The sequence below is a fragment of the Halichoerus grypus genome, chromosome 8, assembly GCF_964656455.1.
Source record: "Halichoerus grypus chromosome 8, mHalGry1.hap1.1, whole genome shotgun sequence".
Taxonomy (NCBI): domain Eukaryota; kingdom Metazoa; phylum Chordata; class Mammalia; order Carnivora; family Phocidae; genus Halichoerus; species Halichoerus grypus.
The window spans coordinates 116,329,256-116,350,292 of record NC_135719.1 but is presented as its reverse complement, the minus strand read 5'-3'; the positions used below and the strand labels follow the sequence as shown (position 1 = coordinate 116,350,292).

The 21,037-nt window shown below is 47.0% G+C and overlaps 2 protein-coding genes across 11 annotated transcripts in view; one reads left to right on the top strand and one right to left on the bottom strand.

Moving 5' to 3' along the window:
• The window catches only part of ESR2 (estrogen receptor 2), a 114,665-nt gene extending 99,189 nt beyond the window's left edge, over positions 1-15,476 (top strand). For all 4 annotated transcript variants that reach the window (XM_036088756.2, XM_036088757.2, XM_036088755.2 and 1 more), the window contains exons 8-9: positions 6,583-6,763; positions 8,725-15,476. In XM_036088756.2, coding sequence (XP_035944649.1) covers positions 6,583-6,763; positions 8,725-8,911 — 368 coding nt within the window. In that variant the 3' untranslated portion in view covers positions 8,912-15,476. The remainder of the gene's footprint in view (positions 1-6,582; positions 6,764-8,724) is intronic.
• A 593-nt stretch (positions 15,477-16,069) lies between these two features.
• The window catches only part of SYNE2 (spectrin repeat containing nuclear envelope protein 2), a 315,251-nt gene continuing 310,283 nt past the window's right edge, over positions 16,070-21,037 (bottom strand). For 6 of the 7 annotated variants that reach the window (XM_078053796.1, XM_078053799.1, XM_078053798.1 and 3 more), the window contains 5 exons: positions 20,437-20,565; positions 18,898-19,089; positions 18,007-18,093; positions 17,482-17,531; positions 16,070-17,169 (listed from right to left, as the gene is read on the bottom strand). In XM_078053796.1, the coding sequence (XP_077909922.1) occupies positions 16,974-17,169; positions 17,482-17,531; positions 18,007-18,093; positions 18,898-19,089; positions 20,437-20,565 (654 nt within the window). In that variant the 3' untranslated portion in view covers positions 16,070-16,973. The remainder of the gene's footprint in view (positions 17,170-17,481; positions 17,532-18,006; positions 18,094-18,897; positions 19,090-20,436; positions 20,566-21,037) is intronic. The other variant, XM_078053797.1, reaches the window with a different exon arrangement.

Genomic DNA, 21,037 nt, shown 5'->3' with positions numbered 1-21,037 from the left:
GGGGGTACTTTAAAAACTAATTAGCATTTTCTTAAATGTTAAGTGTAAACCTACCAGGTGACTCATTCATTCCACTTCTTGGTATTTACTGAAGAGAGATGAAGGCATATGTTCGTACAAAAACCTGTACACAGATGTTCATAGCAACTCTATTTGTAATAGCCCCGAAATGGTAACAAACCAAATGACCAGCAACAGGTGAGAGGATAAGCAAACTGTGATATACCCACAGAGCAGATACTGCTCAGCAATAAAAAGCACTGAACTACTGATAGATACATGTAACATTATGAATCTTAATGGTGCTGAATAAAAGAAGACAAAAAAGCATACATACTATAAGACCTCATTTGTATAAAATTTTGGAAATAGGGAACTATAGTAGCAACAGATTTGTAGTTGCCAGGGGATGGGATGGCGGTTGGGAGAGACGGAGGCATAGATTACTAAGGGACATGAGGGAACTTTCAGGGGTGATGAATGTGTTCATTATCTTGATTGCACTTATGGTTTTACTGGTATAAGTGTGCGTGCGTGTGTGTGTGTGTGTGTATACACAAATACATATCAAAACTAATCAAATCGTACACATTAAATATGTGTAGGTTATTGTATGTCCGTTATGCCTCAACAAATCTGCAAACAATATAATGAAAACAAAACAGAAAAAGAAGGATGAAGAGAGCAAAGATTGCAGCCTGAGTGGAAAGGACATACTGTCCAGCAGGGACCATATCCAGCACAGGGTGGAGGCCTTGGGGCTGAGGGTCACGAGAAGAAATATGGAGGAGGTTTCTTAAAGTCAAAAGGCTGTGGATGTTCTCTGTCCCGTATTGAGAGAGCAGAGTCTCTGAGAGCTGCTACTTCAGCTGGTAGCTTCTCTTGCTGTGCTAGGTAAGCATTGGGCTGTCTGGAGACAGTCTCCTCGGTAGGTTGGCCTCCTGTTTTCGTGCGTAAGCGATGAGCTCAAGTTGGAATTATGGCATCAGTTAGGTCTGCATGGTATCAGCATGCTAGGTGGCCAGCTCAGGGTTTGTTAGTAGTTATATGTACATGTATGTGTATGTATGTATAAACTTTTATATAGGTATTAATAAATATAAATATATATATTTATGTATATACATAAACAATTTTTTTTTACAGCCAAGACTGTTTTTTACAGAACTAGGAGGCATAATTAATATACAGTAAATTGTACCTGTTTAAAGCATACAATTTTGTGCCTTTGGACATTTATATATATACATATATATATATATATGTATATATATATATGCCCCTGAAAGCATCACCACAATCAAGGTAGTGAACGCATCTGTCACACTCAAAAGTTTCCTTGTGCCTCTTCATAATTTCCACCTTCTTCACTTCCTCCCCCTGTCCAATCCTGTGCAATCTCCAGTAGAATTTGTCACTATAGATTAGTTTGCATTTTATAAAATTTTATATAAATGTAATTTAGAGTGACCAACCATTTAGATTTGCCTGGGACTGAGGTGCTTCCCAGGATGCAGGATCCTCAGTCAAGCTCACAGGTGTGTGATGGTATATTATTGTGGTTTATTGGTATTTTCGTAATGACTAATGATGTGCATTTTTTTCATATTCTTGTTTGTGATCTGTATATCTTCTTTGGGGAAATATCTGTTGAAATCACCCATTTTTAATGGGATATTTTTTTATTGAGGTACAGTTGACATAAAATAGTAATATTAGTTTCAGGTGTAGGTAGTTACGTTTTATTTTTTTTATTTAAAAAAGATTTTATTTGAGAGAGCGAGAGAGAGCGCATGAGCAGGGGGAGGGGCAGAGGGAGAAGCAGACTCCCCACTGAGCAAGGAGCCCAATGTGGGGCTAGATCCCAAGACTCCGGGATCATGACCTGAGCTGAAGGCAGATGCCCCGGTAGTTACATTTTAAATACCTGCATACTTCTGGGTTATTTATCTCTTCTAATAGTGTGTATGATATGGAACGAATATTAACTTTATTATCCAATTTCTTTTTTTTTTTTTTTTAAAGATTTTATTTATTTATTAGAGAGACACAGCGAGAGAGGGAACACAAGCAGGGGGAGTGGGAGAGGGAGAAGCAGGCTTCCCGCTGAGCAGGAGCCCCGATGCGGGGCTCGATCCCAGGAATCTGGGATCATGACCTGAGCCGAAGGCAGACGCTTAACGACTGAGCCACCCAGGTGCCCCTATTATCCAATTTTAATTCAGTAAATAGCTGTTTAGCTTCAGGTATGTGCTGGTGACTTCTAAATGATAAAAATGTCAAAGTGAACTAGGTAACATGCTTTTGGTCTCGAATAGGGATATATACTGGAACAGTCAATCGGGTCTGGTCCTTGCTAGACTTGAGTAGCAGAAAAGCATCGTCCTTGCTGTGGGGAGAGATAGGGAAAGGACATCCCCAGTTAAATTTCTCTCTCAGCATATCCTATTCCACCACGCATGTATAGGATGTGGGGGGTTCTTGGAATTACGTTATTATACTCAGCCTTTGATGAGGCTCCTAAAACTCAGAGATCACAGAAAACATTGCATTTGACAACCTGTTACAGTGCTTGCTAAAGTGTTTCAGAACTCAGAGGTATTGTACAAGTGTTGTAGTTAATATAACAACATATCCAAATTAAGAGTAGTGGGACCAGCCATCTTGTCACCCAGAAATCTGAAAAAACTGAGTAAGTCTTGGGTTGGATAGAATTAAAGGGTACTGAATCTAGGATATGGAGTGGGATCAATCTGTAGATAGTCTTTAAAAATATTTAAAATTAGGAATAGGTCTGTTTAAACAATTTTAAGGCTTAAAAAGGATCAAACTTTCTGTTCCATGAAAGAAATGGAGGTTTAGAACCAGGCAATCCTCTTTGACATTAAGATGATTGACATGTCAATTCAAGCCCTGGTTCACTCTGAGTTTTTGGGAGAGTTCCTGTGAAGAGGGTGGGTGGAAGGCAGAGGCACAAAAGGACACAGAGAAGGATGCTGAAGAGGCAAGACAGGTGCTTTTCTGTTGATCGAGAACATGGGGGCAGAGCATTGTGAACATGGGCCTGCTGGTTTCATATCATAGGTGCTTCCCAGACACCAGCCTGTTCTTACGGTGCTGGGGTAGGAGATGGTGATAAAGGGATGGCTCACAGCTAGAGGTTCCTTTCCTTAAAGCAAATAAACAAACACAACATATGTCTCCTAAAAGCCAGGCATTTCTCCTTTGGTTAGTATTCTGGGGTTTTTATTAAACACTTTAGATTTTCTGATTTATTTCCCTTCAGTGTATCTTCATCCTTTGAACATAGGATGTGGCAGATCTTGGGGGCTTTTCCCCCACGCCCACCATGTGCTGCTCAGAATGTCATCAGGTGGGTTAGTGACAGGGACACACAGCTGTTCCCAGGTGATAAAGAGGAGAGGAGATTATGTCTTTGTTTTTATTTTACTTTCTTTGGTATGTGTGGGGGCATGGTGCCAAGATCTTGCCTTTTATGTTGTATTTCTTTAGTTTCATGAAAAGTAATTTAATTTTTGTTCTAGAATGAATCTTCACTGATGTTTTTACTTTTGGCGGGTAGAGGAGATTGATTTTTTGTTTCCTGTGTGTCTGGGCAGTGAGCATCCTGAGGCAGGGGCTTTGTGTCCTGTCTCCTGCTTCTGCCAGAGGCTGATACTTAGCAATGACTCTGTAAATACGTGTTTGGTGAGCCCGAGGGTGTGTGAATGCCCAAAGTACAGGCATGGCACTGCTGACTAAAGGGGCAGCAAAATGGGTATTTTTCAGCCCAGTTCCTTCCCGGGATGGTTTTATATAGGGTAATCTTTTTGCATATAAAAGCATTTCCCGTATCTAAAATTCATGCAGCCCTTCCAAAACTTCAGTGACTCCTGTCCCCAGACTCCTTGTTAGTGATCGACAGTGATGGTCCTGCATAGAGCTGGCTGCCCCCACAGGCTGTAGAAGACCCAGGGCTTGCCCTTGGCAATGACTACTCCTTTATGAAGAGGAATTCACATAGTATACAATTTACCCATTTAAAGTATACAGTTCAGTGGATTTTAGTGTATTCATAGACTTATGCACCCATTATCACAACCAGTTTTAGAACATTTTCATCACCCCAGAAGAAAACCTGTACTCATTAGCCATCATTACCTAATTTCTGTCTCCCCCTTACTCTTAGGCAGCCACTAATCTCCTTCCTGTGTGTATAGATTTGCCTGTTCTGGACAGGTCCAGTAAATGGAATCATACAAAATGTGGTTCTTTGTAACTGGCTTCTTTCACTTAGCGTCAGGTTTTCAAGGTTCATCCATGTTGTAGTAGGAATCAGTATTTTGTTCTTTTTTATGGCTGAGAATATTCTGGTGTATACCGTATTTTTCTATCCATTTCTTAGTTAATGGACACTTGGTTGTTTCCACTTTTAGGCTATCCTGAGTAATGTGGCTGTGAACATTCGTATACTAGCTGAGGATTTATTTTTATATTTTCACTTTATCACTTTGGACTGACACAAGTACCAGTACACAGTTTTAACTCCTTTTGGAATCCAAAAACCTATGACAGTAGGAATCCATGGAGCACACATCATGTAGCAGAACAGAGTGGAACATGCATATTTATCATTTCCACTATGATGGTGTGATTGGCTAAAACAATGCAAAAATCTGAACCTATGTAAATTTAGCCTAATTCTTGCATTTGTGGGTATTTACTCCATGCTAGTCATTGGACTAGGTAATGAGGATATAATGGACAGGGTCTGTGCTCTCAAAGTGCTTCTGTCCAGTGTCTCTGAGGAGTGGGAGGGTGGCCATGGGGTGTGTACAAGGGAATCCAGGATGTGGGACAACATGGTGCCCTCTGCTTGGGGGTGCACTGGGCACCATTAGAGCTCCAGAGAACCCAAAATAGACTTAAGGTAGGATGGTAGGGAGGTCAGGGAAGCTTCCAGAAGGAAGTTCACAACCAGGCTGGGATCTAAAGGAGGAGTGGATGTAGATAAGAGAAGGGAGGGTGGAGAGGAGGAGGAGGAGGGGGAGAGAGAGTTCTTAAGTAGAAAGCGCAGTGTGTTGTATGCGTCACGTGCTCTGGAGTTGAAAGTAAGGTTCAAGGTGAGGTGTGGTGGGAAATGAGGATGAAAAGAGCAGAGGGAGGCCTGGTACCCTTGAGAGCTGCACCAGATGGTTTGGACTCGGGCCCAAGAGCTGGGAAGGGAGCCACGTGAGCAGGTCTGCATTTTGGCCACGGCAGGTGGGGGGTGGTACACGGGGCCAACGGTGGTGTTATTTCCCCTGCAGTGGGAGAACAGGTTACCTGCTGTGGGGTTCAGTGGGAGTTTTGAGGATGTTGGGTGGTGGCCAGGAAGAGTCACTGTGGAGAACCAGGTGAGCAGGTGAGTTAGAGAAGCAGTTGTGGGCTCTTGTAAGAAGCGGACTATTTTAAGTCTGCGTCGTCAGACATTGCGGAGGGACATGCCCCCAAGGATGTGGTGAAACACGACACTTGCATAATTGTGCTTCAGGATGTCCCTTGCCTCAACTGAACTGTACTGAACTGACTTAACTGAACCGCAAATGCCAATAAAAATAGAGAACAAAAGTTGCCCAGATGGGCAGTGGATGTGGATGACGGTGTGTCGGTCCTCGTGATCATTATAGCCCACAGCCGGCAGCCCCCCTGAGGACTTCACAGAGTTGCCCTTTATACTTACTTTGAAACGGAAAGCCTAGTAGAGAAGCTGATTATTTCCCTGCTTCCAGGATCGAAGGAATTTGGGTTGGTGGTGGGGGGTGGGGGCAAGAAGATCTACTGGAGCTGTTCATTTACAAATATTGGGAGGCTACAGTATCTCTGATCCTAGAGTCCGGGGAATTAAACACAGAGCAGGGCCGGGCAGGATAAGGGAAGCAATCTCCCTCCTACAGCGGTTTTGGGAACCTCGGGAGACATGTGCCTGCAAGCTTTGCTCAATGAGGAGCTGGGCTGGAAGAGCTAGGAAACTGGTCTGGGGGCAGAGAGCTAGAGGTGGCCTTACTGCCCCAGCAAGGTGCCACCAGCGGTGTGATGCCCCGGGCCTGGCCGCGGGTCCAGTCTGGCTGTCTGCATGTGGCACACACGAGGGGGGGCCCCGGGCAGGCTGCATGGCAGTGGTCCTTAGTTTATGCTGGTTAAACTCCCCTTAGATGAGGGGCCCTCCTGGCGGCTGAGGGCAGAATTGATCCCACTTTCTGACCACCTCTGCGTGGGTGTGTGTTGCCGCAGCTGAGAAACAGCAGGTAATGCCCTCAGGCCACTGGATGGTTGTGCTGCGGGGACAGGCCTCAGCTGTGGGCCGGCCGGTGTTCTGAGAGACCAGTTAGCAGGCCCGCGTTCAGCCAGGCTTGGCCACGGGGCTGGCCCTTGAGGGAAGGACGTCACGGGCCGGGGATTTCACCACACGTGCAGATGTCAGAACAACCCAGATCAGTTTGGCCCCCCTCCTGGAGAGCGGAGCCATGCTTACCGGCTGCGCACCTGACTTCCATTTCCTTTCCTCCGAGCCGTGACTCGTGGCTGCTGTTCTTTGTGCAGGTATGTACCCTTTAGCGGCGGCAACCCCGGAGGCCGAGAGCAGCCGGAAGCTGACCCACTTGCTGAACGCAGTGACCGACGCTCTGGTCTGGGTGATTGCCGAGAGCGGGATTCCCTCCCAGCAGCAGCCCGTGCGCCTGGCTAACCTCCTGATGCTCCTTTCTCACGTCAGACACGCCAGGTACAATCCCTGGGGGGGCCGCTCCGCTCGATGTGTGGGGTGGGGCGTGCGGGGTGCATGTGCCCTGCGAAGGCCGAAGTGCTTTGGGGAAAGTGTTTGCAAGTTTGAGAGCGATAAGGTAGAATTTTTACCTCCAAAGGAAAATAAACCCTGAAAGGGAACGGGGTGGGGGTGTTCTTCATCAGTGCATGCACCTGTGGCCAAAGATCAGCATAGTGGGCACTGAATGGATGTCATGTGCCATCGTATAGGATTTTTATGGCATTCCTCATCTGTTTTTTAGTTGCTGGGGTTTGGGCTTGTTTATGGAATTCTAAAAGGGGCCGTTTCTCCCCTCATGTGAATGGCCACCCCTCCTTGCCCCGCCAACCACTCTGAGGTCATTTTCTTGAGGAGGCTAAACTCAGCTTCTCTAGATCAACTCCTGAGGCTAGTGATCTGGGGATGTACACAAAGCCTGCCCCAGGAGTGGGTCCTTTCTTGCGATAGGACGTTAGGAATGAGACCTGAGAGAACCGGGGAGGCCCACAGGTTTTGGCAGGTAGGGCTGTGAGTAGTGTATTCAGGGACCGTCAATCATGTGCGCTGATGAAGGGGGCTGGGTGTAGCACGACAGCTCTGTGCTGGAATAGAGATGCTCAGTGCTTGATGGCTCCCAGGATGAGGGTGGCCCTGTGCTGGGGCTGGCAGAAGGGAGTGAGGATGGAAAGTAATTGCTACCCAAGGAGGAGGAAAGTCTGGAGGCTGTGGGGGACAGTATTCACCTCAGGAATTATAACAAGGAGGAGGAAACGAAAATAGCCTCTGCCTTGTTTCCTCCTGAATGATTATTGACACACAACCATTTGCAGAACAGATTCAGTCCACTCTCATTAGTCACAGAGTCTGTATTTGCAAATTTGACTACCTTTTTTTTTTTTAAGATTTTTTACTTATTTACTTGGCAGAGAGAGAGAGAGCACAAGCAGGGGGAGTGGCAGAGGGAGAAGCAGACTCCCCACTGAGCAGGGAGCCTGATGTGGGGCTCGATCCCAGGAACCTGAGATCATGACCTGAGCCGAAGGACCTGAGCCGAAGGCAGACACTTAACCGACTGAGCCACCAGGCGCCCCACAAATTTGACTACTTTTAAAAACTTATTTGTACCCCCTGGATCCATACTTAGTGGCATTTCTGTGGTCCTTCAAGGACAGGCTCAGGGTGGCAAAAAATTTGAGTTGCCACACTTACATTCCCAACTGAGGTCAAGCAAGGGGACACTTGTGTTCTTGTTTCGGCTCTCATACTATAAAGAAATGTCCTTTGTGTGGTCTAGTTAGTGCCATGTTTTGCATTTTTGTGCTTTTTGTTGGCGAGTTCACGGTCTATAAATGGCCCCCAAGCATAGTGCTGAATAAAGTGCTGTCAGTGTTCCTAAGAGCAAGCAGGCTGTGATGTGCCTTATGGAGAAAATATGCGTGTCGGGTTAGCTTCGTTCATGCATGAGCTGCGCTAGCATCGGCCGTGAGTTAAATGTTAATGAAGCAACAATTTATGTTAAATAAGGTGTCTTTAAACAAAAACACAGGTACACGAAGGTTATGTATTAACTGGATGATGAAAATGTGACCAGAGCCTCTCGGGAACCTAACCCTGCTTTTCCCCCAGAAGCAACGTATTTGCTAATTCAGTGTTGGCAGCGACTTTGTAGAACACAACTACTGTGCACAATGAGAATTAACTGCACTCTGCCAGGTGCTGTCGGGCCACTGTGGGCGGGTGATGGGACACTAAGGTGCTTGCTTGCCCTTAAGTGTAGATGACCGAAGGAGCCAGACGCAGCAAGAACTCTAGAAGAAATGTCTGGGGCAAGGCCACGGGGTGGACGGTAGACTGGCTTTATTGGGGAGAGTTGGAGAAGATTTTAGGGTTCCCATGGCTGCCTCCCAGGAAGGACTCTCGGCATCTTTTTGTCCCCATAGTAACAAGGGCATGGAACACCTGCTTAACATGAAATGCAAGAACGTGGTCCCAGTCTACGACCTGCTGCTGGAGATGCTGAATGCACACACGCTTCACGGGCACAAGTCCTCGCTCACCGGGGCCGAGTGCAGCCCAGCAGAGGAGAGTAAGCACAGGGAGGGCTCCCAGAAGCCCCTGGCTCAGTGATGCCCAGTCCAAGGCGAAGAGGCCACAGAGGAGGTCAGAGGCTGAAGTGTGAACTCCAGTGCAAACCGTGAGCTCCATCCGGGAGTGGGCAGGCTTCACCGTCTTGCTCGTGTGTGGTCCCTCATTTGGTTATGGCAGGCCCAGTCGTGTACCATCCTTCACCCGACCTCCCCACTTCCCAGGAGTCAGGGTGAGAAAGCTGCAGTGTTCCTTGTTAGCAGGGGGCATGTTCGAATGTGGACTTTACCTCTTACTCGGCCTCATAGGATCTCAGTGTGGTCCCTTTCTTACTTTCCATCTCCCTTCCACCCCTCTGGAAAACATGTTAAAGGTTTGGGAATGAATGGTGGAAATCCGCTGTGGAAGGTTTGTAAAGTAGAGAGGGAAGAGGATGGGGCCCTTATAGGAAGTGGACTAACCTTTATTGTGCAACCTAACCTGCCCTCAGATAGACCTCTGTTTGCTCTCTTCAGGGCCACTTGATGGTAGGATGGAAAACCATGACAACGAACGAACTAGTTCCACACACCTACCTCACAGGCCTGTGAGGACTGAGGTCACGTATCGCTCTTACTGTTGAAGGCCAGAGGGATTGTGATCTGGGGAGCCAGGGGTCAGGCTGGGAGGTGAGCCATGCCCTGCCCCCAGACCTTGCTGCCATCTCCATAGAGGTTCATTCCTCTTGATTTGCATTCATAGAGCCTGCTGATTATTTGGGGGTGCATTTATGTTTGTGATCACTTTTATGGAGGATTGTGGGGATTTAAATCTCTCTGCCCCTTCCTTAAAACTCTCTTGTCCCACAGAGCCCAGTGTGTGCTGGAGAAAGGCCCAGCGTTTGCAGGAACGGGTTTCTCCTGTGGGTTTGGGTCACAGCCATGTTGCTTCCCTGGGGCAGCCAGGGAACCAACCGCCACATCAGCCATCCACAGACAGGGATACGTCGGGCTGTATGTGCAAGGCATGCTGTTCCATGGAAAGATGAAGGGCTACTGACACCCCTGTGTGTCAGGTTCAGGGCCAGACTGTGTAGACTTGGTGAGCATATCACCTGAGCAAGACCTGGTTTGTGAACCCTACTTAAAAAAAAAAAAAAAAAAAAAGATTTAGTTATTTATAGCAAGAAAGAATTCTTTTACACCCTCGGGCTCTTTTAAACTATTTTCTTATCAGAACATTTATATGGCGAGCTGGGTGAAGTAGAAACTTCGTAGAAGAATATTTGTTCCTATTCCAAGTGGAACATAAATAGGACAAGATGATAAAGCACCTCTGGAATTACAATTTTAACTCACTTTTAAAAAATTGAAATCTTCAGGAATATAGTGAATGCATTAAATGAGTTACATCTATACCTTGGCAGTGAGCAGTTAAACAATCATGTTTGATTTTTGTGATGATGATTTAAAAAATTACCTTGTGATAGATTAAACTCATTCTCTTTTAGAAAATGGGTTTACTTTGGCTATCACATTCGGTATTTACTAAGTCATCAGGAAGATTAAAATTCGATGGTTTCTGCTAGGGAGTCCTTGAATAATTCTTAATTTTGATATTGGTGCAGTTTTACTAAAGGTTGAGCGGAGCCGTTTCAGAAACACTCAGACACAGACCTGGAGAGCACACCGTTGTCTGTATTCTGAGGTGGTCGGAAATCATTCCTAGTGGCTCAGTGTGGCGGCCTAGGTGAGATTCGGTGCAGAACACAGGAGTTGTATTTTACAGGAACCAGGGAACATCCAGAAGGTCAATTTCTTTCTGGCCAGCCTAGAGCCCGTCCCGCCCCCCGCCCCAGACAGAAGATACAAGGCTGGAGAACAGGAAAGTGGGAGGCAAAGGAGGCAGTCTTGACCAATCATTTGCTGATGAAATTCTCTTAACTGTACTTAGAAAGGAGACTACCGGAGTAAAAAACAAAACCAGAATGAAGTCTAAGCCATTGCTACAGTAGAATGTAGTGACTGGCAGTATTTTAGGTTAGATTTTGATGTCCAAGGTAGAAACCAGAGTGGTCTCAGGTGTCGAAGCAGCTTTCTGTGCCAGATCTTGTGCTTGCCTGGATTGTGGGCTTGTGAACTCTTCCAGGGCCCAGTGCTCATTTCCTAGTTGTTCCTGCATGCTTCTTGAGGCTGCTTGCTTCCCTGCATTTGGACTTACCCCACGAGGGGGCTGTAATACATTTCTTCTTGGCTCCGACTGCCATAGGGGTATGCTGGGGGCCGGGGGGCGGGACAGAGGTTAGTCCAGCCCCGGGGCACCTCCTCGGGGCAAGGCTGTCTCTTAGAACTGGGGTCTGGGCCGAGTAGGCAGTTGAGATAACATGGTCGGTCTGTACCTACAAGGTGTTCTTCCTTTTGTTTTGAATATTCTAGGGCCCTTTCCCCTCGCAGATGGGAGTGTTTTGAATCTCTGGGCCCATCTGTTCCAAACGTGTCCTCTAAAGCTGACACCAGTGTGTAGTCAGTCTGCTGTTTTTTTTTTTTTTTTTTAAAGATTTTATTTATTTGACAGAGAGAGACAGCGAGAGAGGGAACACAAGCAGGGGGAGAGGGAGAGGGAGAAGCAGGCTTCCCGCAGAGCAGGGAGCCCGGTGCAGGGCTGGATCCCAGGACCCTGGGATCATGACCCGAGCCGAAGGCAGATGCTTAACGACTGAGCCACCCAGGCGCCCCCAGTCTGCTGTTTTTATATGTTTTTCGTAAACCCTCAATATCCATTTTAAAGATTGTTTCTCTTTAACAGTGCTTTCTTTTAAATGTCTGCTTTTTGGGGGGTATCCACACCCCATCCAAGTGATCTATGGACAACTTAGAATTCTGCCGTAGCTTAGCAAGGACTTCATTGTTTTCAAGATCAGTTTTTAAAAGGAATGAACTAGGGGAAATAGGACCTACCAACTGTAAACAGGAAATAGTTTGAGTATGGGGGGGGGACCCCACCCAACTACATTTTATGTATTATGGAAAAGTGAGCCTTAGCTTTGCTTCAGACTCGTGTGGCAAGATTCCTTTCCTCCATTTTGATCTGCAAGTTATTGTTTAATGTGAGACACTTATTTGTGGGAGATAAATGAGATTTGGGCTTAATTCCAAAAACATGAGTGTCTCATATGGGATCGTGTGGACACATCTTAATGAAATAATTAACACGGAATATTCTTAACACAGAGAACATTAGAACAGAGTGTGCACTCGGATTCTTGGGAGGGTGTTGGCAATCCCTAAAGGGGACCGGTGTGGGCGAGCCTGGGGTGTCCTAACTGCACCCCCTCCCCTCCCCCCAGCCCCTCTGTGTGGCCTCAGGCCTGTCTCTTGCACACTGTCCCCTGGGGACCAACTACAGAGGATTCGACCCTAAGATAATTTTGAAGAGATTTTTCTTAAAAAATTGAGGTGGGAACTTAAATCTGGAGGGTCTTAACTGTATTAAAAACAAAACAAGGCAAAAATCAACACAAGCTCTGCAGTGAGATAGTCTCTACCTGCATTATTTCACCTGCCAACTCGGCTAGCAGGGCAATTATTCTAGATTTCAGTAAAAAGAAATCAGTTACCAATTCTTGGCAGAGCTACTTATATATTCATATATATAAGCTAGGTTGAAGCAATTCTAGAATTTTCCTGGTGGTTATTTAAATCTGCTAAGGAGCTTGCACATTCAGAGAGCTTTTCAAATCCAAGGTGAACCTTCAGCGTCGAGGTCTATTTTGAAACAAAACTTTTTTTTTTATTAAATAAGATTTGACACATTTCTTTAAGCTGCTAGAAACCTTTTAGAAAACATAATAAATATGTGAGGGAAATGATAAAAATACATCATTTAGCACCTAAAAATAATATCTGTGGAACACTTACCGTGTGCCAGACACAGTTCTCAAGGCCTCATACTTTCACATTTAATAATAATTACTGCGATCCTAATTTTCTGGTTGTGGAAACTAGAGAGTATAAGCAAACTAGCCCAGGGTCCCACAGGGAAGCGAGTGACAGAGCCGAGCAGAGGCTTAAGTTCCAGTGCTGAAGGTGATCATGCAGCTTAGTTTAACACAACACTAAAAAGATATTATTTTTTAAAAAGATTTTATTTATTTATTGGACAGAGCATGAGTAGGGGGAACTGCAGGCAGAGGGAGAGGAAGAAGCAGGCCCCTCACTGAGCAGGGAGCCCGATGCGGGGCTCGATCCCAGGACCCTGGGATCATGACCTGAGTTGAAGGCAGACGCTTAACCAACTGAGTCACCCAGGCGCCCCTAAAAAGATGTTCTTCGACCGCAGAATGCACGCATCAATTGCAATCTGACATGCACGGCCTTTCTGGCTTAAGTGGGGTCCTCCCAATTTCCACAACACTGTAGATTCAGTGACAGCTTGTAAACCTGACGCAGAAGTTCAGTCTCATCTTTTATACATGTGTAAATTAAAGCCCAGAGGGGGAAACTGACCTGCTCGAGGTCAGAAAACTACTTCTGGCCAAACTCGGACAGGACGTTAGGTCTTCTGCCGCCTGGCTGCCGCAGGACTTGCCTCCCTGAGTCTGCTGCTGGAGCTGAGTCTCCGTGCCTAACAGACATTCAAGTTACGGTTGCCTTCTGCTGACCGTGTAGAGCCTATCTTTTCAGCTGAGATGGGGGTCTGCATGAAATGTTATAGAACAGGCGGAAAAAACAGTGAGATCGTTCCTGTCCTCCCATCCTGGGCTCATAAGCTAGTGAGTGGCACCCTGGTCATCATCTTCTATCTGCTGTTGCTTTTCCCAAATGCGCTGAAGTGGAGTACGTTCCTGGGAAACTTCCCCGTGTAAAATGCTCACACCTTTTAGGTACTGATGGTTCCCTGTGGAGTTTGGTATACAATAGTGTGAAACACATGCCCTTGATTCTTTATAGCTCTCAAAGTTGCTGGAATTTCGGCTCCAGTGGCAGCTCGAAGATGTGCATTGTCTGCGATATGTGATCTTCTTCTAACCCTTCTGTTGTTTTGGAGTCAAGGATCCTTTTTTTTTTTTTTTGAGTTCCAAGGATCATATTCACTTGTGAGGCCAGTGGGTGTTAGGTGCTGGGGGATTTCCTTTATGGGAAGGGCAACGGTTGGCTAACTCTAGCCCACAGCAGCTCCTGCTAACCGCAGTCTTCGCTGCTATGTTTGTGCTTCTGTGTTGGGTGTCTCAATGCCACGACTTGTGGTTCTGTAAGTGATGATTCAGTGGTCCTGTGTACCTCAGAGCCTGCTGGCGGCTCTACCTTGTTTTTTCAGGTGAAGGCTTTGTACCACTAAGCAGGCTTGTGCATTTGGGTCTTTACAAATGAATGTTTGCTGTTGTGTGAAAGCAGGTTTTGAGGTCTGCTTTCCATCCCTCCAGGTACTGCTTTTCCTCTGCTGTGTCCTCTTAATATTTATGGAACTGTTGTGGAGAGAAGTTTAATGTGATGTAAGCAAAATAAAGTGTTTTTCATAACTGTGGTTTAAAAAATGTATTTGTTGGGAATATAAGAACTTGCAATAACTAGGCTAAGTAGTCAGTGTTCCCATTATATTCTGAATTCTATTCTATTTTAGGTATGCAGCACCCTTTTAAGAATTTGATGAAAACCATGAACACTCTTCCTGGAAAAAGGTACATAGACACAAATGCTTGCCTATAATTCAAGAGGGTTAGGAATCTCGGTCTTAAGCTGTCAAACCTTTTTTTTTTTTTTAAGATTTTATTTGAGAGCGTGTGCGAGCAGGGGGAGGGGCAGAGGGAGAGAGAATCACAAGCAGGCTCTGCACTCAGTGTGGAGCCTGACGTGGACTTGATCCCATGACCCTGAGATCATGACCTGAGTCAAAATCAAGAGTCGGACGCTTAACTGACTGAGCCACACAGGTGCCCCAGACTTTCTGAACAGTAGCAATTTAATCTTTGGTCAGCTAATCTCATGCTTGTGGATTGATGACCACAGGCACTGTGTGTTCAAGTAAAACGCAGCCCACACGTGTCAAAGTCCTGGTATGCAGTACGTCAATTATTTGAGTAGATTTTCTGTAATTACCTCATCTAAGTCAGTATGAAACCCCACTAGGGATGGGGAGAAAAGTCATTCATTCATAATGAAGTGATCTGAATGCCAGGAGTCGTTTGAAAATTTCCCTCGCGTGTGAGAAATAGAAGATGCAAAACCTCTTAAAGGTGTAAAACATTATCTCATAACAAGTGTCTGGGAATACACTGAGCTTTGAGTGAAGAAAGGCTTGCTGGGGATAAGGGTAGGATCCAGAAGCCTGGAGTATAGACTTAAGACTCAAAGACCTTTATCCTGAGAATAGATGTGCGCAGTTAGGCTTTAAAATGCAGACATTTTCCTTTCACTCCAACTTTGACTTGCCCCAGAGTCGAAGGTTTCCAGAACCATCAGTCCGAAGAGACGGAGGTAGGGATTCTGCCTTTTGCCTCTGGCAGAACTGGGGCAAGAACCCTCTAACCAACTCAGTGGCTTAGAGAAACAGTTGGGGTGACATTTTTCACTTAAATGTGGCTCTGGGATTTTTGTTAATCCATGAGAAGAAATGAATTATTTTAAAGCATCAGAAGACTTTTTTTTAAACTGCAAAGTACCATCACTTTCATCAATTTGGTAAAATGAAGATGGATTCCCTTCCCCTGGTACCATTACATCAAGCTGCTTATGAACTGCACACGTCCTGGGGCTGTCTGACCTACAGAAGGGGCCGCTGGCACTGGAAGCCTCCCTGGCTTCCCCTGAGGTTTGTGCTTGGCAGAGCAAGAGAGGGAGCACTGAGGTGGTGGTTAGGACAGTGGTGTCTCCCAAGTGTCAAGGGATGCAGGTTAGGGGCGCCTGGGTGGCTCAGGTGTTAAGCGTCTGCCTTCGGCTCAGGTCATGATCCCAGGGTCCTGGGATCAAGTCCCACATTGGGCTCCCTGCTCCGCGGGGAGTCTGCTTCCATCTGCCTCTCTGCCTTCTTGTGCTCTCTTCTCTGTCAAATAAATAAGTAAAATCTTCAACAAAAAAAAGATGCAGGTTAGGAGCAGTTAACCCAGGAACTGGTTCAGTGACTTCTAATCACACTCTTTGTTTTAGTGGGAAATAGACAGTGGTAATGTTCTGTGGTAGATTATGTATAACATTTAATTTGTAATATAATCCAGTACAACACAAGTATGGGTATTTTTGTTTTAATGAGAAATATTTGAGTTGTACATACCACAAATAGCTTCAAGTTTCTGTAACAAACCCCCATGGCCAAACAGCTAAACAATACCTGAAGCATGACTTTAAAGGTGAAAAGTCTTATAAAATTAACTTACAAAAACCTCCCTATCAAGTAGTTTGGCATTTACTGTACATTAGTCAAAAGCTCAAGCTAAAATCGGATGTTTTTTTAAAAAAATCGAAGTTTACATTCATACAGATTCGGCATTGTTAAAAAATATGCACAAATAACCACATCCATGCAATATAATTTCTTTAAAAATTTAAAGCAATATAAAAGAGCAGACCTAAGTACAGAACAGAACATTTTGGTTTATAACTTGCAGCTCAAGATTGCTAGCTGATTGGAGTAAAATTAATTCTAAACATTTTAAATATGATTGTTTCAATCAATCAGCTAAGGGTGCATGTGAGTGTCTGAACCATATCTAAGATGATGGAATCTGCTTGCTTGTTTCTGTAACATGTGATGAACGCCGCTGGTCAGTGAGCATGTTAGCTACATCTGAACAGTGTCTTACAAATAAATCAGAATTCACAGAGTGCTCGGCTCTTCAGGAAACGGCAGTTTCCAGAGACCCCCGAGACCAATCAACGGGCTTTGCCAAACGGCCCAGGCTCCCTGCCCCCCAGGGAGGAACAGCCTTTGGCAGCGGGGCCCCAGGTGCTGAGAGAGAGCGCCCTCTCTGGCCGAGCCCGGAGCTGCAGGGGTCTGCAGCAGGTGTCGTCGTCGGCAGCAGGTCCCTGGGCCAGGCCAACGCTCAGGGTCACTCACCGACCGGTCTGGGGCCCCGAGGCGGGCACCCGCGGGAACGGGCTGGTGGTGCGGCGCCGCAGGCCGGGCGGGGCCTCTAGGTGGGGGGAGGCCCGTTGGTGTACCTCAGCATGGGGTAGAAGGACCTGGCGAAGTTGTTGGCCTGAGTGCAGCGATAGTCCTCTTCGGACGAGGGCAGCAAGCAGGCCAGCAGCAACAGCAGCAGCAGGAGCACCTGCAGGGGCAGCGCGGCCCTGACCACCCGCGACACGAACGAGCGCCGCGGCCGGGAGCTGCCAACAGACGGGGTGGAGAGCTGAGCACAAGGTGCCGGGGGCCACCCCCACCCTCCCTTGAGTGACCGGACCCCCCCGACCCTGCTAGTGTCAAGTGAGACCCCCCTCCCCCCGCCATCCAAGGAGCCGAGATTACAGCGGGGCCCACGACAGAGGTTCGGTCCTGGGAGAGCAACCCAGCCCTTTCCAGACCAAAGAAAGCAAGTAAAGTGGGTTTTGTACAAAGACCTAGAGCATGGGATGGGCAAGACTGCCGAGGTGCGTGCGGGCAACAGGGGACTCGCTGCGGTGACTGCAGGGCCCCCTTACCTGCTGTCCAGCTTGTTCTTGTCTGCTGTTGTTCTGTCTGCTCCAAACTGCTGGGTACAAAAGAATGCAGTTTAGTAACTGAAGACCGGGAGTCCGGGCCAGGATAAAACATCCTTCCTTCTTAAATTATACACCTCCCTTAGGTCATCTTCCCGCCAAGCTTTGGAGCCCAGAGTAATGCGTGTGAGATTATACTCCATGAGGCCAGCAATACTGGCCGTTTCACGTTCCCGTTTGTTGATTGGTTGTTAATGGAGAAATCGGGGAGCCCCTTTAACGATATTGTAAGGGCTCCCCTCTTTCACAACCACTCCAGTTCCGGTGAAGAGCAGCTGATACAACAGCCTTTCTGTTGGGTCAGTTTTCTTTAATCTTTGGCATCAGCCTCTCCCCTCGCCAGCAGGTGGAAGCGGATCTGTGCTGTCGTGAATTGGGGGCTGGGGCCGTGGGAGGCTCCAGTTCCTGTCTCCTGGGTAACTTGGAAAAATCACCAGCACAGTGCTCAGGACACAAAGGGGCTCTCACCTTTGCTTGCGGAGCTGGCACGGATGCTGCTGGCGGCTGGGCTCCGGCGTCCACCTCGTCCAAGCTGGGCAGAGATGGGTCTGGGTTCTGAAATCCACACCCCAAAGGTTCAGTTCAGGGAAACAGAAGGTTCTGAAGAGTCTCAAGAGCACACAAACATGCTTCGTGCAGATTCCTCACTGCTCTACTCACCCCTTCCCCCAGCTCAAATCTTTCTGGAAGAGGGGAGCGCTTCTATTCTTCTCACTCCCCACCTGAACAGGAACTTTTCCAGATAAAAAGGCATGCGGCAGGCAAGGCCAGGCCAACCCCTGCCATTAACACGCACAGCACGCACTGGGGGAGACGGAGTCTAGCTGCAGCGAGCTGGACAGGATCAGTGGGCCGTGAGCCTCAGGTGTGCACATGTGGTCACGTGGCCATCAACATGCTAGAGCCGAAATGTAACTCCAGCATGGACGGGGCGGGCCTGCCCTAAGTCGGCTGGAAGCTACGGCTTGGGTTTGCTGGGAGTTGGATCACGTTTTAAAGAAAGTAGAAAAAGGAGAGAGTGGTCAGAAGACAGCGACCAGGGCAGTAAAGAGGACGCTCAAGTCTGTTCGGCATGAAGGCAAGTCAGAAATGATAGAGGGATTAGGCCGGTTTTTCACACGCCAGCCACGTGAACACGTAGGCGCTACAGTGCTGTCTTCCCCTTGCAAACGACACAACCGCGTCAAGGAGCCTGTGTAACTTTTTAAGGCCGCACAGCTAGGAAGGGGCAGGACTTGAGACTCTGCTCAACGACGTGCTTACGCCCTGCCCCCTCCCCCCCCAGCAAGTCTGCCATACTGCCTTCCTGTTCGTCTCTAATAAGACATCTTTCGATTTAGAAGCCACAAGTGGACTCACCTGGCGTCCCTGCAACGATATTAAGTCTTGGGACACTTGCTCAAGTAACTGTTTGAGTTTCTTCTCAATAACATGTACCTTCTCTTCAGGCTCAATATAGTCTTCTCCGTGCCCCTTAATAAGGAGACTGTCTGAAATCTCTTGTAAGGTGTTTACTTGAGGTTGACGTTCCGTGAGCTCTTTTTCCAGTTGCTAAAAATAAAAAAAAGTGTGAGAAATAGCTGCTTCGTGTGGCCAGAAGTGGCTTTCTTAGTGCCAGGAAAGCTCAGGGATGAATGACGATGGGTGGGGGTTGCCTCCAGAACCTTCTACTGCTTCTGTGTGCCTGTGTGTGTGTCCTGAAGCCCAGCATCTCATTTAGGCAGCAGGTAGGTTACACCCTGCCTGTTTTCCATTCCTTCTCATTCTGAGGACAATTGGATGGAAGAGTTAGAGGAAAGAAGTGAGGGAAAGACTAGATCTTTGTCCACCGCAGGAGGAAGTCAAGGAAAAATCCAAACTGGGTAAGTTGGGAAACAGTAGCTTAAGAAATAAAGGCACACGTCTGTGAAATCAGCCTGAATTGTCGATTACCCTGCTTGCTGTCTGATAGGGTACCCACTAGACAACATGGGGCTATTTATTTATTTTTTAAAAGATTTTATTCATTTGACAGAGAGAGACACAGCGAGAGAGGGAACATAAGCAGGGGGAATGGGAGAGGGAGAAGCAGCCTTCCCGCGGAGCAGGGAGCCTGATGCGGGGCTGGGAGCCTGATGCGGGGCTCGATCCCAGGACCCTGGGATCATGACCTGAGCCGAAGGCAGACGCTTAATGACTGAGCCACCCAGGTGCCCCAACATGGGGCTATTTAATTTAAAACTAAAAATTCAGTTTGTCACAAGAGCCACTTTGCCATGCTCAACAGCCACCCGGCCCATAGCTATCGTACGGGGCAGCACAGATACGGAGCATTTCCTTCACTGCAGAAACTTTGTTGGGGAGCGCTGCTCTTGAGAGTGGGGCTTTGCAAAGATTTTAGTGTATAAGAAGGTTTTTAAAATAATGACCAGTACTTTAAATTTATTTATAATTGAACCGCATACAAATTTATGGGTAAGAATGTCACCTGGTTAGTTAGTGAAATAAATATAGGAAAACACCACTACCCTCCAAGAAATAAAGACTTTGCTATAGTGGATTTAGAAAACTCCTACAGCTCATTGTGTCTGTGGAGTAATTGAGCATATTCCCCCCCCCCCCATGAGTCCTATTCCCAAAGGAGAAAACACTTCCAATCAAATGGCTTTAAGGGTCTCAGGATATTGCTAAACACCTAGGTCCCCAGTTCCCGACAGTCTTAAAAGACTTCCTGCTTTTGGCCATGGCTCTTCCTCCCTGCAGGTCATCTTGCTAAACAACTACAAGGGGATGCTCAGTAGATACAACCTGAACGTGAGATGCCACACCTGCATCATTCCCAGGAACACTAGGTGAGGCTACCTGAGTATGCACCTGACAGGGCAGGGGCAGCGCAGAACCCCTTAGGAAGAAACTTACCATCAGCTCTTCCTGACATTCCAGGAGAACCTGGGGGTCTGCCTCTGGGTCCGGGACCTGAGCCTTCTGCCTCCGGCTCTCAGCACTCGCTAACCACAGTAACAGATCTTGACTCAACTGGTGGAAGTCCTTTAAAAAAAAAACACATACACACATCATAGCATTGCCTTTTCTGTAAAGGAAGGTGTGCTGAGAAGCAGCTTGCTGGCTTAGGCCTACATAGTATTTGCTTCTCTTGTCTTTGTCCAGCAAATATAAGGGCCAGATTTAAATGAAATGCCAGGGCCCCAAAACAAGGCGAAGGGAAAGCAGGAAAGAGGATACGGCTCGCACAGTCCCAGGAGGCACGATGAATTTTGTCAAGTGGAAGTACTAGCATAAAGGCAGGGCTTCAGAATGCCCCTGCCCCCGCTATTACATAGAAAGACCACATAAATTACAACAAATCTGCTGGATTCAGTGGAAAGAGAGACACCCCAACAGGGTAGGCTGTGGCCCAGGGACAGGGCTGCATGGGAGCTTGCTGGTGGGCTTGTGTTCCCAAAGATGGGGTCAGAGCTAACACGGGATGAGCATTTACCACCTGTCAAGTGCTGGGCTA